This window comes from Nomascus leucogenys, chromosome 7b, assembly GCF_006542625.1.
Source record: "Nomascus leucogenys isolate Asia chromosome 7b, Asia_NLE_v1, whole genome shotgun sequence".
In the NCBI taxonomy this organism is placed as follows: Eukaryota; Metazoa; Chordata; class Mammalia; order Primates; family Hylobatidae; genus Nomascus; species Nomascus leucogenys.
In genome coordinates this window covers 8,868,570-8,886,619 of record NC_044387.1, presented here as the reverse complement: position 1 = coordinate 8,886,619, position 18,050 = coordinate 8,868,570, and the positions used below count along the sequence as shown (strand labels likewise).

The 18,050-nt window shown below is 46.5% G+C and overlaps 1 protein-coding gene across 1 annotated transcript in view; it reads left to right on the top strand.

The window, feature by feature from the left end:
* The window catches only part of XRCC6 (X-ray repair cross complementing 6), a 43,908-nt gene extending 28,854 nt beyond the window's left edge, over positions 1 to 15,054 (top strand). The window contains exons 9-13 of the mRNA XM_030815461.1: positions 2,424 to 2,585; positions 5,876 to 6,005; positions 7,214 to 7,314; positions 12,360 to 12,473; positions 14,635 to 15,054. Of these exons, the coding sequence (XP_030671321.1) occupies positions 2,424 to 2,585; positions 5,876 to 6,005; positions 7,214 to 7,314; positions 12,360 to 12,473; positions 14,635 to 14,828 (701 nt within the window). The 3' untranslated portion in view covers positions 14,829 to 15,054. The remainder of the gene's footprint in view (positions 1 to 2,423; positions 2,586 to 5,875; positions 6,006 to 7,213; positions 7,315 to 12,359; positions 12,474 to 14,634) is intronic.
* Positions 15,055 to 18,050: the final 2,996 nt, after the last annotated feature.

The window sequence follows — 18,050 nt, the reverse complement described above, 5'->3', positions numbered from 1 at the left end:
TCTCTACTAAAAATACAAAATTAAGCCAGGCCTGGTGGCTTGCGCCTATGAGGCTGACACATGAAAATCGCTTGAACCTGGGAGACAGAGGTTGCAGTGAGCTGAGATCACACCACTGCACTCCAGCCTGAGCCACAGAGTGAGACTCTGTCTCAAAAAAAAAAAAAAACAAAAGTGTTTCAAGCTGAAATTTTGGAAATGTGGGAATGAAGAAAGTTAAACAGATTTCTTTTTTTTTTTTTTTTTTTGGAGATGGAGTTTTACTTGTCACCCAGGCTGGAGTGCAATGGTGCAGTTTCAGCTCACTGCAACATCTGCCTCCTGGGTGAGGACTGTGGAATTTAGCTTTATATATATATATATATTTGTTTGTTTGTTTGTTTGTTTGTTTGTTTTTTGAGACAGTGTCTCTCCCTGTCACCCAGGCTGGAGTGCAATGGTGTGATCTCTGCTCACTGCAACCTCCGCCTCCCTGGTTCAAACAATTCTCCTTCCTCAGCCTCTGGAGTAGCTGGGATTACAGGCACCTGCTACCACGTCTAGCTAATTTTTGTATTTTTAGTAGAGACGGGGTTTCACCATTTTGGCCAGTCTGGTCTCGAACTCCTGACCTCGCGATCCACCCACTTTGGCCTCCCAAAGTGGTGAGATTACAGGTGTGAGCCACTGCACCTGGCCTTATTTATATTTATATTCATTTTTTTGTTGTTGCCTAGGCTGTAGTAAAGTGGTGCAATCTCGGCTCACTGCAGTCTCCGTCCCCTGGGTTCAAGCGAGTCTCCTGCCTGAGGCTCCCAAGTAGCTGGGATTACAGGTGCACGCCACCACGCCCGGCTAAATTCTGTATTTTTAGTAGAGATGGGGTTTCACCATGTTGGCCAGGCTTGTCTCGACCTCTTGACCTTAGGTGATCCACCCGCCTTGGCCTCCCAAAGTGTTGAGATTACAGGTGTGAGCCATCACGTCCAGCCTGGAATTTAGCTTTTTAAAAACAATTTCCCATGTAATTCTTTGAAGCATCAGATAGAGGGCAGAAAGCAAACAAAACCAAAATAAGTCCACAGCTTTTTCTCTAGGGTTGGAAATTAAAGAGGATGTGAACTTTGCCGTTGTGTTTATTTTTGCAGTCTAGACCCTATCTTCCTCTGTGCTGTGGCTCATGAACACCCCAGATTTGACTTGATTGGTTTTCATTAGTAACTGGGGCCATGTCATTAACCTAGTGTCAGTAAAGGTGAATTAACATTAAGAATTTGCTTTTTTTTTTTTTTTTTGGAGACAGAGTCTCACTCTGTCACCCAGGCTGGAGTCCAGTGGCACCATCTTGGCTCACTGCAGTCTCAAGCTCCCAGGCTCAGGTGATCTCCCACCTCAGCCTCTCCAGCAACTGGGACTACAGGCCCACACCACCACGTCCAGCTAATCTTTTGTATTTTTAGTAGAGACAGGTTTTGCTATGTTGGGAAGGCTGGTCTCAAACTCCTGGACTCAAGCAATCCACCTGTCTTGGCCTCCCAGAGTGCTAGGACTGTAAGCGTGAGCCACCTCACCTGGCCAATAATTCACTTTCTGTTTGTTTGTTTGTTTTGAAACAGAGTCTCGCTCTGTCGCCCAGGCTGGAGTGCAGTGGTGAGGTCTCAGCTCACTGCAAGCTCCGCCTCCTGGATTCAAGCGATTCTTCTGCCTCAGCCTCCTGAGTAGCTGGGACTACAGGCGCGCATTACCATGCCCAGCTAATTCTTGTATTTTTAGTAGAGACGGGGTTTTACCATATTGGCCAGGTTGGTCTCGAACTCCTGACCTTGTGATCCGCCCACTTTTGCCTCCCAAAGTGCTGATTACAGGCGTGAGCCACCATGCCCAGCCATAATTAACTTTCTTAAGTGGAATGTTTGGGGCTTCTAAACCTCTTATTCCTTTTTAAATTTTCCTTTCTGTGTCTCTGCTGCCCCCATTTTCCCTTCAGCTGTGGGGTCCTCCAACCCTTACCTGTTGAGATATTATAAGCCCTTTAAAGGCTTGGTGTGGTGGCTCATGCCTGTAATCCCAACACTTTGGGAGGCTGAGGCTGGAGGATCAGTTGAGCCTAGGAGTTGGAGAACAGTGTGGGTGACTTAGAGAGACCTTATCTCTACAAAAAATCTTAAAACTAGCTGGGTGTGATGGTGTATGACTGTAGTCCCAGCTATTCAGGAAGCAGAAGTGGGAAGATTGCCTGAGCTTGGGAGGTCAAGGCTGCAGTGAGTTGTGATTGCAGCACTGCACTCTATCCTGGGTGACAGAGTGAGACCTTATCTCAAATGAATAAATAATAAAATTAAAATAAGCCCTTTAAAGAAAATGGAAGAGAAACTGTAGGGCTAAAAGAAGAAAGGAGGAAACCTTTTTTTAGGAGGCTGGTCACTGGGCTTTTTGTTTTCTAGGGAGCTCAACCCTGTTCAGTGCTCTGCTCATCAAGTGTCTGGAGAAGGAGGTTGCAGCATTGTGCAGATACACACCCCGCAGGAACATCCCTCCTTATTTTGTGGCTTTGGTGCCACAGGAAGAAGAGTTGGATGACCAGAAAATTCAGGTGACTCCTCCAGGTATGTGGCAGAGATACTTCCAGGGCTTCTGAACCTTGCTCATACTTTCGAATCATCCATGGGCTCCTAATGCAGACCTACTGAATCATAGTCTCTGGGAATGGGGCTTAAAAATGTCTATTTTTAAGCTTTCTTGGGTGAATTTAATGCACAGCCAGGTAAGGCCACTAAATGTGGTGATGGGTTGCACAGCCATACAAGGCTGATCTGCAGCTAGGATAGAGAAGTGTCTGCCTAGGGGACTGTTTGCAGATTACTGACACAAGTTCTTGGGACCTCACTGCCGACACCTTTCTTTCCAAAGCCATTGTTTGGCACCCTTGTAATGTCTCATGTTTGGTTTAGTTCCTATACAAACCAACCATGGGGTTTGCCAAGATAGTGAGGTATAGCGGAAAGACCATGGATTTTAAAGTCAGATTTGACTTTATCTTCTGCTTGTGTGTCTGGAAGCTTGCTTGCTTTTGTTTTGGGCCCATCTCTGCTGCTTGTTAGCTGGTCAACGTGGGCAAGTAATTTAACCTTTCTATTTAATATTCCTTAGCTACAAAGTTGGGCGTTCTGGAGCACCTTTCCCTCGGGGTGGTTTTACATTTGAGATGAGTTACTGTAGTTTTAACTTTGATCCTCAGCATGCTCAGGAGTGCTCAGTTGCTAAGCTATTGTATCTCGGCTCCAAATCCACCCTTTTATGCTCTGCACTGCTGAGGCTGAAATGATCTAAACCTAATTTCATCTTTCACAGCTGGCTCTCAGGCTGTGTCTATAGTGGGTGCTAGAGGGAGACCAAAGGGCAGAGGAGAGGTGAGGGACTTGCTTCTTCCTGTTTGCTCAGTGTGGTCAGCATTGTCAGCAAAGGCTTTCGCCTGGTAGCAGCAGTTGGTTACAGGGCCTAGATTTTTTAGTCCTTCCAGAACCAGCCAGTAACTGAACTAAAATCAGCCTGATAAGCCTTACCTGTTACCTTTTATTTATCACGTGGTAGAGGGTAAGGATAAAATGGGCGAGGGTGAAGCTCAGAGGAGGCCCCCGTGGAGCTGGGACTTAGCCCTCCAGGGAGGAGGCACTGTCCGGCTAGCTCTGGATGTATCGAAAAAGCTGGAGACTGGAACCAACTGCTGCCAGGTAAAGGGTCTTTGCTGGGGCAATACAGATAGGAACAGTAAATACAGGAGGGCCACAACCACAGTTTTGCTTTCTGCAGTTTCAGTTACCCATAGTCAACCATGGTCCAAAAATTTTAAATGGAAAATTCCAGAAATAACTTAAAAGCACAATCCCACCTGGGGCAGGAATCATCCGTTTGTTCAGCATCTCCACACTGTAAATGCTACCCACCGGTTAGTCACTTAGTAGCTGTCTTGGTTATCAGATTGACTGTCAAGGTAATCAGTATTGCGGTGCTTGTGTTCAGGTCACCCTTATTTAATAATGGCCCCAAAGCACAAGTGTAGTGGTATTGGCAATTTGGATATACTAAAGAGAAAGTCATAAAGTGCTTCCTTTAAATGAAAAGGTGAGAGTTCTTGACTTTAAGGAAGAAAAAAATACATGCTGAGGTTGCTAAGATATATGGTAAGAAGGAATCTTCTATCCACAAAATTGTTAAGAAGGGAAAAAATTCATTTTAGTTTTTTTTTTTATGCTGAGGTTGCTAAGATACATGGTAAGAAGGAATCTTCTATCCACAAAATTGTTAAGAAGGAAAAAGAAATTCATCTTAGTGGCTGGGCACGGTGGCTCACACCTATAATCCCAGCACTTTGGGAGGCCAAGGCGGGTGGATCACGAGGTCAGGAGATCGAGACCATCCTGGCTAACACGGTGAAACCCCGTCTCTACTTGAAAATACAAAAAATTAGCCGGGCATGGTGGCAGGTGTCTGTAGTCCCAGCTACTTGGGAGGCTGAGGCAGGAGAATGGCGTGAACCCCAGGGGGCGGAGCTTGCAGTGAGCCTAGATCGCGCCATTGCACTCTAGCCTGGGCGACAGCAAGACTGTCTCAAAAACAAACAAACAAAACAAACAAAACAAAAAAACAAGAAATTCATCTTAGTTTGTTTTTTGTTTGTTTGTTTGTTTGTTTTTTTCCCTTTTTTTACATAAATTGAGACAAAGTCTCACTATGTTGCCCAGGCTGGTCTCGAACTCCTAAGCTCAAGTGATCCTCCTCCTTCAGCCTCCCAAAGCGCTGTGCTTACCGACGTGAGCCACCATGTCTGGCCCCAGCTAGTTTTGCTGTTGCACCTCAAACTGTAAAAGTTACTGCCACAGTACATGAGAAGTGCTTAGTTAAAATAGAAAAGGAGGCCAGGCACTGTGGCTAATGCCTGTAATCCTAGCACTTTGGGAGGCTGAAGCAGGTGGATCGCCTGAGCCCAGGAGTTTGAGACCAGCCTGAGCAACATGGTGAAACTCTGTCTCTGCAAAAAAAAAAAAAAAAAACAACAAAAAAGTAGCCAGATGTGGTGGTGTTCACTTGTAGTCCTGACTACTTGATAGGCTACTTGAGCCTGAGACGTAGAGGCTACAGTAAGCTGTGATTACACCACTGCATTCCAGCCTGGGTGATAGCAAGATCCTGTCTTAAAAAAAAAAAAAAAAGATGAAAGCTGGGCGCAGTACCTAACGCCTGTAATCCCAGCACTTTGGGAGGCCGAGGTGGGTGGATTCCCTGAGATCAGGAGTTTGAGACCAGCCTGGCCAACATGGCGAAATCCCGTCTTCACCAAAAGTACAAAAATTAGCCGGGCATGGTGGCGCCTGTAATCCCAGCTATTCAGGAGGCTGAGGCAGGAGAACCGCTTGAACCTGGGAGGCGGAGGTTGCAGCGAGCCGAGATTGTGCCACTGTACTCCAGCCTGGGTGACAAGAGTGAAACTCCATCTCAAAAAAAAAAAAAGATGGAAAAAAACATTAAATATTAAATTTGTGAATGTACAACATGGACAGAAACATGTTTCAATTGATGGCAGTCAGGTTTGGTGCTGCCTGAGGTTTCAGGTATCCTCCGGGGTTCTTCAAACATATTCCCCAGGGATAAGGGATCTACTGTATACAGGAAGGGGCACCCCTCCTCCCTTGCAGTCTCCTGGAAACTGCAGAGGGAGTCTGTTAGGCAGATGATAACAAAAACCAGCTGGTGAAGTTCAAGAAATGGGGCCTGCAGGGGCCCCGGCCCCAGCACCAGCACCAGCACCACAGGACATAGAAGGAAGAATTTGGAGCCGAGAAACAAGTGACTGCAACACTTGAAGTCAAATCAAAGAAAATTTATCTCCCTTCTTCAGGCTTCCAGCTGGTCTTTTTACCTTTTGCTGATGATAAAAGGAAGATGCCCTTTACTGAAAAAATCATGGCAACTTCAGAGCAGGTGGACAAGATGAAGGCTATCGTTGAGAAGCTTCGCTTCACATACAGGTGAGTCAATCTCAGGCCTTCTGGAACTGCCTCCTGAGTTGAAAGTCTTATTAGAAACTTAGCTTGGGCATAGGCCAAGAGAATGGCACTACTCTTTTCAGCAAACTAACAGATTACTACTTGTTTATTAATAGTTTTTTGAAAGCCATATAGAGAATGGAAGCTTTTATTATATTGGAGACTCTGGGATTCTGTGGTTGCTCTGTTGTGCTGTACTTAGCCAGATTGGTTGGTTGAACAAATTCGAAAAAATAGTGGGATTCTTAGTTGCCCTTCTCCTTGATTGTGTTTGTTATTCCACAATGAGCAAAAGTAAATAAATCTAGTGTAAATTGTTACAGGCTTAAAAGAATAAGTAATTCAAGTCATTCCCTCTCACATATATAATAGACCAACTCTCAGAGCCTGCATAATGGGACACTAAACATAATTTTTTTCATGTCATTTTTAAATAATTTTTTATTTTAATTATTATTATTATTATTTTGAGACAGGGTCTCGTCACCCAGGTTTGAGTGCAGTGGTGTTACCATAGCTCACTGCAGCCTTGACCTCCCTGGGCTCAGGTGATTCTCCCACCTCAGACTCCCGAGTAGCTGGGACCATAGCCTTGCACCACCACACCTGGCTAATTTTTGTATTTTTTGTAGGGATGGAGTTTCACCACGTTGCCCAGGCTGGTCTGGAACTCCTGAGCTCAAACCATCCGCCTGCCTCAGCTTCTCAAAGTGCTGCATTACAGGCGTGAGCCAGGGTGCCCAGGCTGGTTTGCTTTTTAAGTTGATGTGAGACAAAGTCTCGCTCTGCCCTCCAGGCTGGAGTACAGTGGCAGATCATGGCTCACTGCAGCCTTGATCTCCTGGACTCAAGCAGTCTTCTTACCTGTGCCTCCTGAGTAGCTGGGACCACAGGCATGCACCAACATGCCTGGCTGATTTTTAAATTTTTTGTAGAGACAGGGTCTCACCATGTTGTCCAAGCTGGTCTCGAACTGCTAGACTCAAGCATTCCGCCTACCTTGGCCTACCAAAGTGCTGGGATTACAGGCATGAGCTACCACACCTGACCTCAACTGTTTTACTTGGGGTGTTTTTGTGTTTTTCTCAGCTCACCCTGGACCTGTAGTATCTCAGGTGGTTTTATTTATTCTTCTTTTTTCAATGTTTAAATTGTCATGTTTCAATTGAGTTACATTATTGTTTTAACAGAAGTGACAGCTTTGAGAACCCCGTGCTGCAGCAGCACTTCAGAAACCTGGAGGCCTTGGCCTTGGATTTGATGGAGCCGGAACAAGCAGTGGACCTGACATGTAAGGCGGTTGAATCGAGTAGTTCTTTTCATGGGAGGCTTTCTTACTGGTTCCACTCTGAACCAGTAATTTGGGTGCATTTCCCAGTCCTCTCTAAACACTTAACCTCATTGCCCAGACCCCCTCTGTTTGGGAGCTTTTCTAGACCAGCTTAAACAGCCACGGAACAGATTTGGCTGGTTCCATAGTGAGAGGAGGAGAATGCCAGGCTCCTGAGACCTGCCTCTGCACTAGGCCACCCTGTGACTACATGCTGGTGAAAGTTAAAAAATAAGAGGCTGGGCACAGTGGCTCACGCCTGTAATCCCAGCACTTTGGGAGGCCGAGGCGGGTGGATCACGAGGTCAAGAGATTGAGACCATCCTGGCCAACATGGTGAAACTCTGTCTCTACTAAAAATACAAAAAATTAGCTGGGTGTGGTGGCGTGTGCCTGTAGTCCCAGCTACTCGGGAGGCTGAGGCAGGAGGATCGGTTGCACCCAGGAGGCAGAGGCTGCAGTGAGCCGAGATTGCACCACTGCACTCCAGCCTGGTGACAGAGCGAGACGCTGTCTCAAAAAACAAAAAACAAAATAAATAAATAAATAATATAGGAGGAAATAAGTGGTGGATTTGGGTTTAGAATCCAGCGACTCCGGCCGGGTGTAGTGGCTTACGTCTGCCTCCTGGGTTCAAGCTGTTCTCGTGCCTCAGTCTCCTTAGTAGTTGGTCCCTGCCCGGCTAATTTTTGTATTTTTAGTAGAGACAGGATTTCGCCATGATGGCCCGGCTGGTCTCAGAATGATCTCTTTTATTTTAGACAAAATAGCCCCAGTGTTAAAAGCAGAAGAGTTACTGGACCATTGTTACTGTGGTGCCTACTTAGCTGTGTCTGGAAGAGAAACATTTTGAGCTAAACAGCCCATCTCCTCCTTTCAGGCCTTAGGCAAATTCAGAAGTCAGTGGCCTAGTGCCTAGCAAGGTAGTTTAGGACACAGGCTTTGGAGGTGACTGATGTCTATTTGATCTCAGCTCTGCTACTTACTAAATTGAGTAGCTTTGGGAATATTACTTAATCCCTCTGAGACTTGGTTTCCTTTTTGGTAAAATGTGGATAATGATATTGTTCTTACAAGGTGTTAACAAAATGTAGGCCCTGACACTCAGTAAGTGCTCAGAACACAGCCATTGTCTTTAGTCCACAGCTATTCCATTACCAGGGTCTCAACTCCTTACGTTCTGGCATCCAGCCCTATAATTTCAGGGAAAGTCCTGTTTTCTCTTCTACCTCTATTTTCAAAACGGTTGGGTTGGCTGCCCTAATTTTTATTTATTTATTTTTATTTTATTTTTTTTGAGACAGAGTCTTGCTGTGTTTCCCAGGCTGGAGCGCAGTTTATGATCTCAGCTCACTGCAACCTCTGCCTCCTGGGTTCAAGCAATTCTCCTGTCTCAGCCTCCCAAGTAGCTGGGATTACAGGCACCTGCCACCGCACCCAGCTAATTTTATTTTTATTTATTTATTTATTTATTTATTTATTTTTTGAGACGGAGTCTCGCTCTGTCACCCAGGCTGGAGTGCAGTGGCGCAATCTCCGCTCACTGCAAGCTCTGCCTCCCGGGTTCACGCCATTCTCCTGCCTCAGCCTCCTGAGTAGCTGGGACTACAGGCGCCTGCCACCACGCCTGGCTAATTTTTTGTATTTTTAGTAGAGACAGGGTTTCATCGTGTTAGCCAGGATGGTCTCGATCTGACCTCGTGATCTGCCCGCCTCGGCCTCCCAAAGTGCTGGGATTACAAGCAGGAGGCACCGCACGCGGCCTATTTTGTGTTTTTATTAGTGATTGGGTTTCACCATGTTGGCCAGGCTGATGTCAAACTCCTGACCTCAAGTGATCCACCTGTCTTGGCCTCCCAAAGTGCTGGGATTACAGGCGTGAGCTACTGCGCCCAGCCTGTCCTAATATTTCTTACAACCTAAATGACCCAGATTTCTATCCTCAGCCCTCTCTTCTCTGCCTTCTTGTTTTCTTATCCACTCGCGGAACCTCAGTTATCACCTCATGGCCATGACCCCCAGGCCTACACGTCTCCAGCCCTGTCCTTTCTTCTAAACTCTTGGCTGGAACCTCCAGCTACCTGGTCAGCGTCTACTGTAGGACCTGGATATCCTTCCGCTCAAACATCTGAACCTTTGACTCTTTCCTCTTTTACATCCCTCACTCTTTTCTAATCAAATGCCTGTGTATTTCCCTCTAACACCAATATATGCTTTTTTTAAGTAAGTATTTATTGAAGACTGGAAGTTGTTTTCCCACTCTCTTCTCAGCTTTGTAACACTGTACCACCAGGGTTTTCATCCTGTGCCGGTGGAAACCCTCCAACTCCTTTCCTGGACCTGCTTCCCTTCTTCCACTAGGGCTGCTCTGAGTAACTCTGAGCCCACCCTTCCTCTCGCATTCCACTTCTCGCCAGCTGCCCTCAGCAGGTTACACTGGCAGTTCTCAAAGCGTGGTCCCTGGACTGGCAGCCTCAATGTCACCAGGACATTTGTGAGAAATGCAAATTCTTGAGCCCTCTCCCAAGCTGATTGAATCTGATGCTCAGGTTGGTGCCCAGAAGCATGTGTGTTTTTTTTGTTTTTGTTTTTGTTTTTGTTTTTGTTTTTTTGTTTTTTTTTTGAGACGGAGTCTCACGCTGTCACCCAGGCTGGAGTGCAGTGGCGCAATCTCGGCTCACTGCAAGCTCCGCCTCCTGGGTTCACACCATTCTCCTGCCTCAGCCTCTCCGAGTAGCTGGGACTACAGGCACCTGCCACCATGCCCGGCTAATTTTTTTTTTTTGTATTTTTAGTAGAGACGGGGTTTCACCGTGGTCTTGATCTCCTGACCTCGTGATCCGCCCTCCTTGGCCTCCCAAAGTGCTGGAATTACAAGCAGGAGGCACAGCACACGGCCTATTTTGTGTTTTTATTAGTGATTGGGTTTCACCAATGTTGGCCAGGCTGGTGTCAAACTCCTGACCTCAAGTGATCCACCTGTCTTGGCCTCCCAAAGTGCTGGGATTACAGGCATAAGCCACTGTGCTCAGTACTTTATTTATTTATTTTTTTGAGACGGAGTCTTGCTCTGTCGCCCAGGCTGGAGTGCAGTGGTGCAATCTCGGCTCACTGCAAGCTCTGCCTCCTGGGTTCACGCCATTCTCCTGCCTCAGCCTCTCCGAGTAGCTGGGACTACAGGTGCCCGCCACCACGCCCGGCTAATTTTTTTTGTATTTTTAGTGGAGACGGGGTTTCACCGTGGTCTCGATCTCCTGACCTCGTGATCCTCCCGCCTCGGCCTCCCAAAGTGCTGGGATTACAAGCGTGAGCCACCGTGCCTGGCCAGTACTTTTATTTTTATTTTTAGTACTGAACATCGGCCGGACGTCAGTACAGTCATTCATTCATTCATTTGAGACAGGTTCTCATTCTTGTCACCCAGACTGAAGTGTGGTGGTGGGATCTCGGCTCACTGAAACCTTCGCTTCCCAGGCTCAAGGAATTCTCCTGCCTCAGCCTCCTGAGTAGCTGGGATTACAGGCGCCTGCCACCATGCCTGGCTAATTTTTGTATTTTTTAGTGGAGATGGGGTTCACCATATTGGCCAGGCTCATCTTGAACTCCTGACCTTAGGTGACCACCCGCCTCGGCCTCCCAAAGTGCTGGGATTACAGGCATGAGCCACTGCACCCAGCTTCTCAGTACTTTTAAAACTCTACAGATGATTCCCAGATTGGGAAGCCAGTGCTCTTGCAGAGGTTCCCATGATGTGGAGCAGGGGGCTTCTGATGTAGCAGGAGCACAGTTTGGCTCCAGCATTGTGCCATCTAGGTACACCAGCAAGAGCTCCTCTCCATGCTTGGCAAATATGGGCATGTGAGCTGCCCATCTCATCACCCTCGCCCTTGATGTGACAGCTCATGTCAGAAGCTTGATTTAACAATATAGTTATAAGCTAACAAAAAACAAAACAAAAGTCTGATCTTTCCTCCAAAGTTGCCTTTTCCTGTCGTATTTGCTCCCCCTGTTTCAGCCAGTCATCTCCCCATCCCACTCCTATTCTTCTTACGTTCTGGTTTCCAGCTCTGTAATTTCAGTTAAATAATAAATCCTATTCTGTCAGTAAGTCCTGCCAGTTCTGTCACTTCTCATATATATGGGTCCTCCCACCCACACCCCACTTCACCTGTCTATCTTACCCTCTTTCAGTTCACCCTCCATGCAGCTATCAGGGTTCTTTGGATAAGGCCTAATTCCTTGGCAGGCATCCAAGCTTCCACGACCTCGCCATGCCCATCTTTCCCACCTCTCTACTGGCCCTGTCCTCCTTAACACCCTACCTTCCAGGTGTATGTCATCTGCTGTTTCTCACCTGATGCCTTCTGCTTCTTATCTTTCACCACCCCTCCTGTGTTCTAGTGTGCCTGTACAGTCACTTCTTGCATGGTGTTGCCCAACTCCACTGCATCGTTTTTATCCACCTCCTCACTCTCACTGGGCTGTAAGCTCACCGCAGGCATGAGCACTTGTTTGAATTCCCAGAATCTAGCTCAGTATCTCCACTGTACCACTCCCCTTCGGGAAAGTCATGTAATCTCTCTGCTTTTCTCCTCTGTAAAACTGGGGACAAATCAAGAGGCTGAGGCAGGAGAATCGCTTGAACCAGGGAGTCGGAGGTTGCAGTGAGCCAAGATCGTGCTACTGCACTCCAGCCTGGCAACAGAGCAAGACTCCACCACAGAAAAAAAAAAAACTGGGGACAAATTTACCTATCCTATAGGTTGTTAGAAGGAGTAAATAGAGTAAGTTTAAAGCATTTACAACAGTGCCTGGCGGTAGTATGTGTGATTACAGTAAATGCAGGTGTTGGAAGGTACTTGGTAAATGCTGGAAAGACCTTTCCCTAGACCCCTCCCACCTCAGCAGTTAGGTGCTCTCTCTTCTGGTTCTCAGAGAGTTGGAAGTGGACAGCAAACTGGGGCTCGTGACTCACCAGGCCACTCTTCTGTGTTTTGATTTTCCAGTGCCCAAGGTTGAAGCAATGAATAAAAGACTGGGCTCCTTGGTGGATGAGTTTAAGGAGCTTGTTTACCCACCAGATTACAATCCTGAAGGGAAAGTTACCAAGAGAAAACACGGTGAGGAGCTGAATGTGGACATGTGGGCTATTTTTAAAAATTGCTTTTATGATAGTCTTATCACAGTGGGCAATATCATTTCAGAAATATATATTCACAGTCTAGTTAAAATGGCTTTTATCCAAAAAACAGACAATAACAAATGCTGGCAAGGATGTGGAGAAAAGGGAACCCTCATACACTGTTGGTGGGAATGTAAATTAGTACAGCCACTATTATGGAGAACAGTTTGGAGTTTCCTCAAAAAGTGAAAACTAGAGCTACCATATGATCCGGTCAGCATATACCCAAAAGAAAGGAGATCAGTATATCAGAGATATGTGCACTCCCATGTTTATTGCAGCACCATTCACAATAGCCAAGATTTGGAAGCAACTTGTGTCCATCAACAGATGCCTGGATAAAGAAAATGTGGTACACGTACACGATGGAGTACTATTCAGCTATAAAAAAGAATGAGATCCTGTCATTTGCAATAATATGTTAAGTGAAGTAAGCCAGGCTCAGACAGACAGACATTTACATGTTCTCACTTATTTGTGGAATCTAAAAATCAAAATAATTGAACTCATGGAGATAGAGCATAGAAGCATGGTTACCAGAGGCTGAGAAGGGTAGTGAGGCATTGGGGGGTTGGTGGGGATGGTTAATGGGTACAAAAAAAAAATAGAATGATTAAGATCTATTTGATAATACAACAGAGTGACTATAGTCAGTAATTTATGTACATTTAAAAATAACTAAAGGAATACAATTGGAATGTTTGTAACACAAAAGATAAATGCTTGAGGGGATGGATACCCCATTTATGCTGATGTGATTATTTCACATTGCATGCCTGTATCAAAATACCTCATGTACCCCACAAATATATATACCTAATATGTACCCACAAAAATTAAAAATGAAAAAATTTTAGAAAAGAACTGTCTATACAACCATACATATTTACACATACCAACATACATATTTCAGCACAAATGGAATAATACATTGTTTTCTAGTTTGCTATTTTTGTTACTCAGCTATATATGTTGGACAGTTACTTATATCCACACTTACCTATCTATCTCATTTTTTAAAAAATGAGGCTGCAGAGTAGTTCATTGGATAGATATACCAGGTTATTTAACCAGACCTGTATTGACGGGTGGATATGCTGCAGTGAACATGCATTTCCATCGTGTTCTTGTGTGAATAGATCCACAGGATACATTCTTGCAGTGAATTGCTTCCAAAACAGTGATTTACCCTCTATCCAAGGAGTGCGAATGTTTTCCTGCACTCTCACCCTTCCAGGACTTAATTTTTTCAATTTCTATTAAAAATGATACAGAAGTTGGCCAGGTGCGGTGGCTCACGCCTGTAATCCCGGCACTTTGGGAGGCCGAGGTGGGCGGATCACAAGGTCAGGAGTTCAAGACCAGCCCGGCCAACACAGTGAAACCTTGTCTCTACTAAAAATACAAAAATTAGCCAGATGTGGTAGTGGGCGCCTGTAGTCCCAAGTGCCTGGGAGGCGGAGGCAGGAGAATCCCTTGAACCCGGGTGGCGGAGGTTGCAGTGAGCCGAGACCGCACCATTGCACTCCAGCCTCGGTGATAGAGTGAGACTCCATCTCAAAAATGATACAGAAGTTATATCCTTTTTTTGTTTTTAGGCAGTCTTGCTCTGTCACCCAGGCTGGAGTCCAGTGGCTCAATCACAGCTCACTGGCTCACTGTAGCCTCAACCTCCTGGGCTCGAGTGATCCTCCAGCCTCAGCCTCCTGAGTAGCTGAGACTGCAGGTGCACACCACCATGGCCGGTTGATTTTATTACTTTAGAGCCAGGGTCTCACTGTATTACCAAGGCTGGTCATGAACCTGTAAAAGATTTTCGAAGGAAGGAAGGAATGACTTACCCAGAGTGAGCAACAGTTTTGGGTAAACTGATGGCATTCACACTACTTGTAATTTCCTCCTAGGTGTGAACTGTGTTTTATTTTGCACTTTAAATGAAGCTGCCTTATCGAGTTAAGTTTTCCCCATGGTATCCTAGGCTGGCATCACAGCCAGCCTATGGTTAATTGCAGCCCAGATTATACGAGAGCCCCCATGCCATGTAGCTGGGATGCCACTTGTAGCATTTCCAGTCACTCCCTCCTGACCTTTCCCCCCAGATAATGAAGGTTCTGGAAGCAAAAGGCCCAAGGTGGAGTATTCAGAAGAGGAGCTGAAGACCCACATCAGCAAGGGCACGCTGGGCAAGTTCACTGTGCCCATGCTGAAAGAGGCCTGCCGGGCTTATGGGCTGAAGAGTGGGCTGAAGAAGCAGGAGCTGCTGGAAGCCCTCACCAAGCACTTCCAGGACTGACCGGAGGCCGCGCGTCCAGCTGCCCTTCCACAGTGTGGCCAGGCTGCCTGGCCTTGTCCTCAGCCAGTTAAAATGTGTTTCTCCTGAGCTAGGAAGAGTCTACCCGACATAAGTTGAGGGACTTTATGTTTTTGAGGCTTTCTGTTGCCATGGTGATGGTGTAGCCCTCCCACTTTGCTGTTCCTTACTTTACTGCCTGAATAAAGAGCCCTAAGTTTGTACTATATACCGTTCTTTTGTGTGAAGGAGAAAGATGTGTATGCCTTGCATCCAAAACTCACTTGCCATCACTTAGCTTAATTTTCTCTTTCATTGGGAACACTCATCACCGCAATGGAAACAAAACAAGTATCAGCGGAGAGGGTGAGAGTGTGACGGGTCAAGGCAGGCGAAGGTATTTCGGGAGTAAGAAGCCCTAGCACGATTATATTATCCTTATCCTCTGTCCTCTAGCCTGTTTCCCTTTAAATGTGTCATGTTAAGGTGTAAAAATCAGATTTCTGAAGCAGTAAGAAGGTAACACTTAGTTCTGGGGCCATTTGCTTCGTGAGTAAACAGCAACTCCCTCTCGTTGCATTCCTCTTAATGCAACATTAAATCATGCAAAAATATACCCATTTTCTGTTGCCCTGAGAATTTGGGTTCCAGAATAAGTGAAATGAAGAGTTACTCCTCTTGTGTTTCAGGGGAGCTGTAGGAAGTTCAAGAAGATGAGAAAATGTCCTAGTATTTAAAGAAGGAGAAGAGGACAGGAGTGTCCTGCTCATTCTGCTGCCACAGCTTTTGAAGAATTAGCCTGAGGGAAGGAAGGAGAGCATCTGGAATTGGTCTCCTCTGAGGATGTGAGTAAGGGTTTGCATGTCCTGTGTCCTTCAGGACTAGAGCAGCACCTCATGAGGAAGAGAGTGTAGGAGGGGCCAAATTACTCCTTTCAGCTTTGGATTCTCGGCTCTAAGCTTTATAGGTTTTTTTTTTTTTTTTTTAACCTGTTACTGCTTTTGTTTCTGTTTGAAAGGAGATACTGTATTTTTTTGTATTTCCTTACGTGTCTGGGCAAGAGGGGAAGATAATTCTCCCATTAGATGCTTAGAAATTGTTGAGAAATTGGACCATTCCCCTTAAAATGGAGCAAGTTTGGAAACTGGATTCTATAGGGTGTTAATCTACGAAGGTAGATTGAAATCACACTAGTCACAGCCAGTCACCTGCAATAGGAGGGCAAGGAGTAGCCCCACTGAGCCCTTGGTATCCGACCCTGGATGCTAGAGCTAGTGAAGAGCAGCCCTGGAGTGAGCTCCAGGCTGGCTTTGCTGTGCACACTATGCCCAAACCTACGCTCCTTTGCCTCCTACTTCCAAAATGGAGAGAATGAGAGTTCAAGGGTCAAACACCTACCAGAGCCAGGCAGGTATGTGAATGTTAGACAAATCACCAGAGGTCTGTGGTAAACAGTAACAGAATGATATTTCTCTGTAAATGAATGATGCCTTCTCTGCCTGCTGAGCCCCCCACCCAGGAGAGAAGAAATACCATGTTCCAGTGGAATTGGTTAGGCCTTTGGAAGCTCACAAGGCTGATTTAGCAAATTTACGTCTTAGTGCCATCATATATACAAGTGACCTTGGGCAGTTTATGAGGCATTTTTGAGGCTTGGCTTCCACATTCTTGTAATAACGTCACATGGTGAAAATGAGAAAATACGTAAAAGAACATGGCACTCGATAGGTACAGTTGGTCTTCTGCATCCGCAGGCTCTACATCGATGGATTCAACCTACGTGGATCAAAAATATTTGGGGGCCAGGCGTGCTGGCTCACGCCTGAAATCCTAACACTAGGAGCCCGAGGCAGGCAGATAACGAGGTCAGGAGCTCGAGACCAGCCTGGCCAGTATGGTGAAACCCCATCTCTACTAAAAATACAAAAAATTAGCTGGGCATGATGGCATGCACCTGTAATTCCAGCTACTCGGAAGGCTGAGGCAGGAGAATCACTTGAATCTGGGAGGCAGAGGTTGTACTGAGCCGAGATCGTGCCATTGCTCTCCAGCCTGGGCAACAGAGCGAGACTGTCTCAAAAAAATAAATAAAACTTGAGGAAAAAAATCAATGGCTGCATCTGTACTCTTGCTCTTGTCGTCCAGGCTGGAGTGCAGTGGCGCGATCTTGGCTCCCTGCAACATCTGCCTCCTGGGTTCACGCGATTATCCTGCCTCAGCCTCCTGAGTAGCTGGGATTACAGGCGCGCACAACACCGCACCCGGCTAATTTTTTACTTTTAGTAGAGACAGGGTTTCACCATGTTGGTCAGGCTGCTCTCGAACTCCTGACCTTAGGTGATCCGTCCAGGCCTCCCAAAATGCTGGCGTTACAGGTGTGAGCCACCGCGCCTGGCCAGACTTCAAATTTTGTCATTAGCCCGCCGGGCGCGGTGGCTCACGCCTGTAATCCCAGCACTTTGGGAGGCTGAGGAGGGCGGATCACCTAAGGTCAGGAGTTTGAGAGCAGCCTGGCCAACATGGTGAAACCCCATCTCTACTACTAAAAATAAAAAAATTAGTCAGTTGTGGTGGTGGGAGCCTGTAATCCCAGCTACTCGGGAGGCTGAGGCAGGAGAATCACTTGAACCTGGGAGGAGGTTGCAGTGAGCCGAGATAACGCCACTGCACTGGGCGACAGAGCGAGACTCCGTCTCAACAACAAAATTGTCATTATTCCATAAATAATACAGTATGACAATTATTTACATAGCATTTACATTTTATTAGGTATCGTAAATTATCTAGAGTATCATTTAAGGTATCCGGGAGGCCGTGCGTAGTTCATATGCAAATACTGCGCCATGTTACATCAGGGACTTGGGCAACCTCAGATTTGGTTATCCGCATGGAGTGCCCTCTGGCGCTTGACTTCTACCGCGGCCATCGCGCTTCCATCCGCCAGGTGGCGACATAGCCGGCGGGGAGCGCGGACCTGGGCCTGCGCATGCGCGCCACGGACGAGGCGGGCCGGGTTCCTGGGCCTGGGAGCCATAAGCGGGAGGGTCTGGCGGGCTAAGCTCAGCGGCACCCGGGTTCCTTGTGGCCGCCGCAGCAGCTCGAGAACACGAATCCGTTTGGCCAAAACTGAAACACACACACGGATGCACATATGTCTGTTTACTTCTAGGCCAGGTGCAGAGGGAACGTCTGGAATGGCACTCATCGAAAGCTGCGGTTACTTGG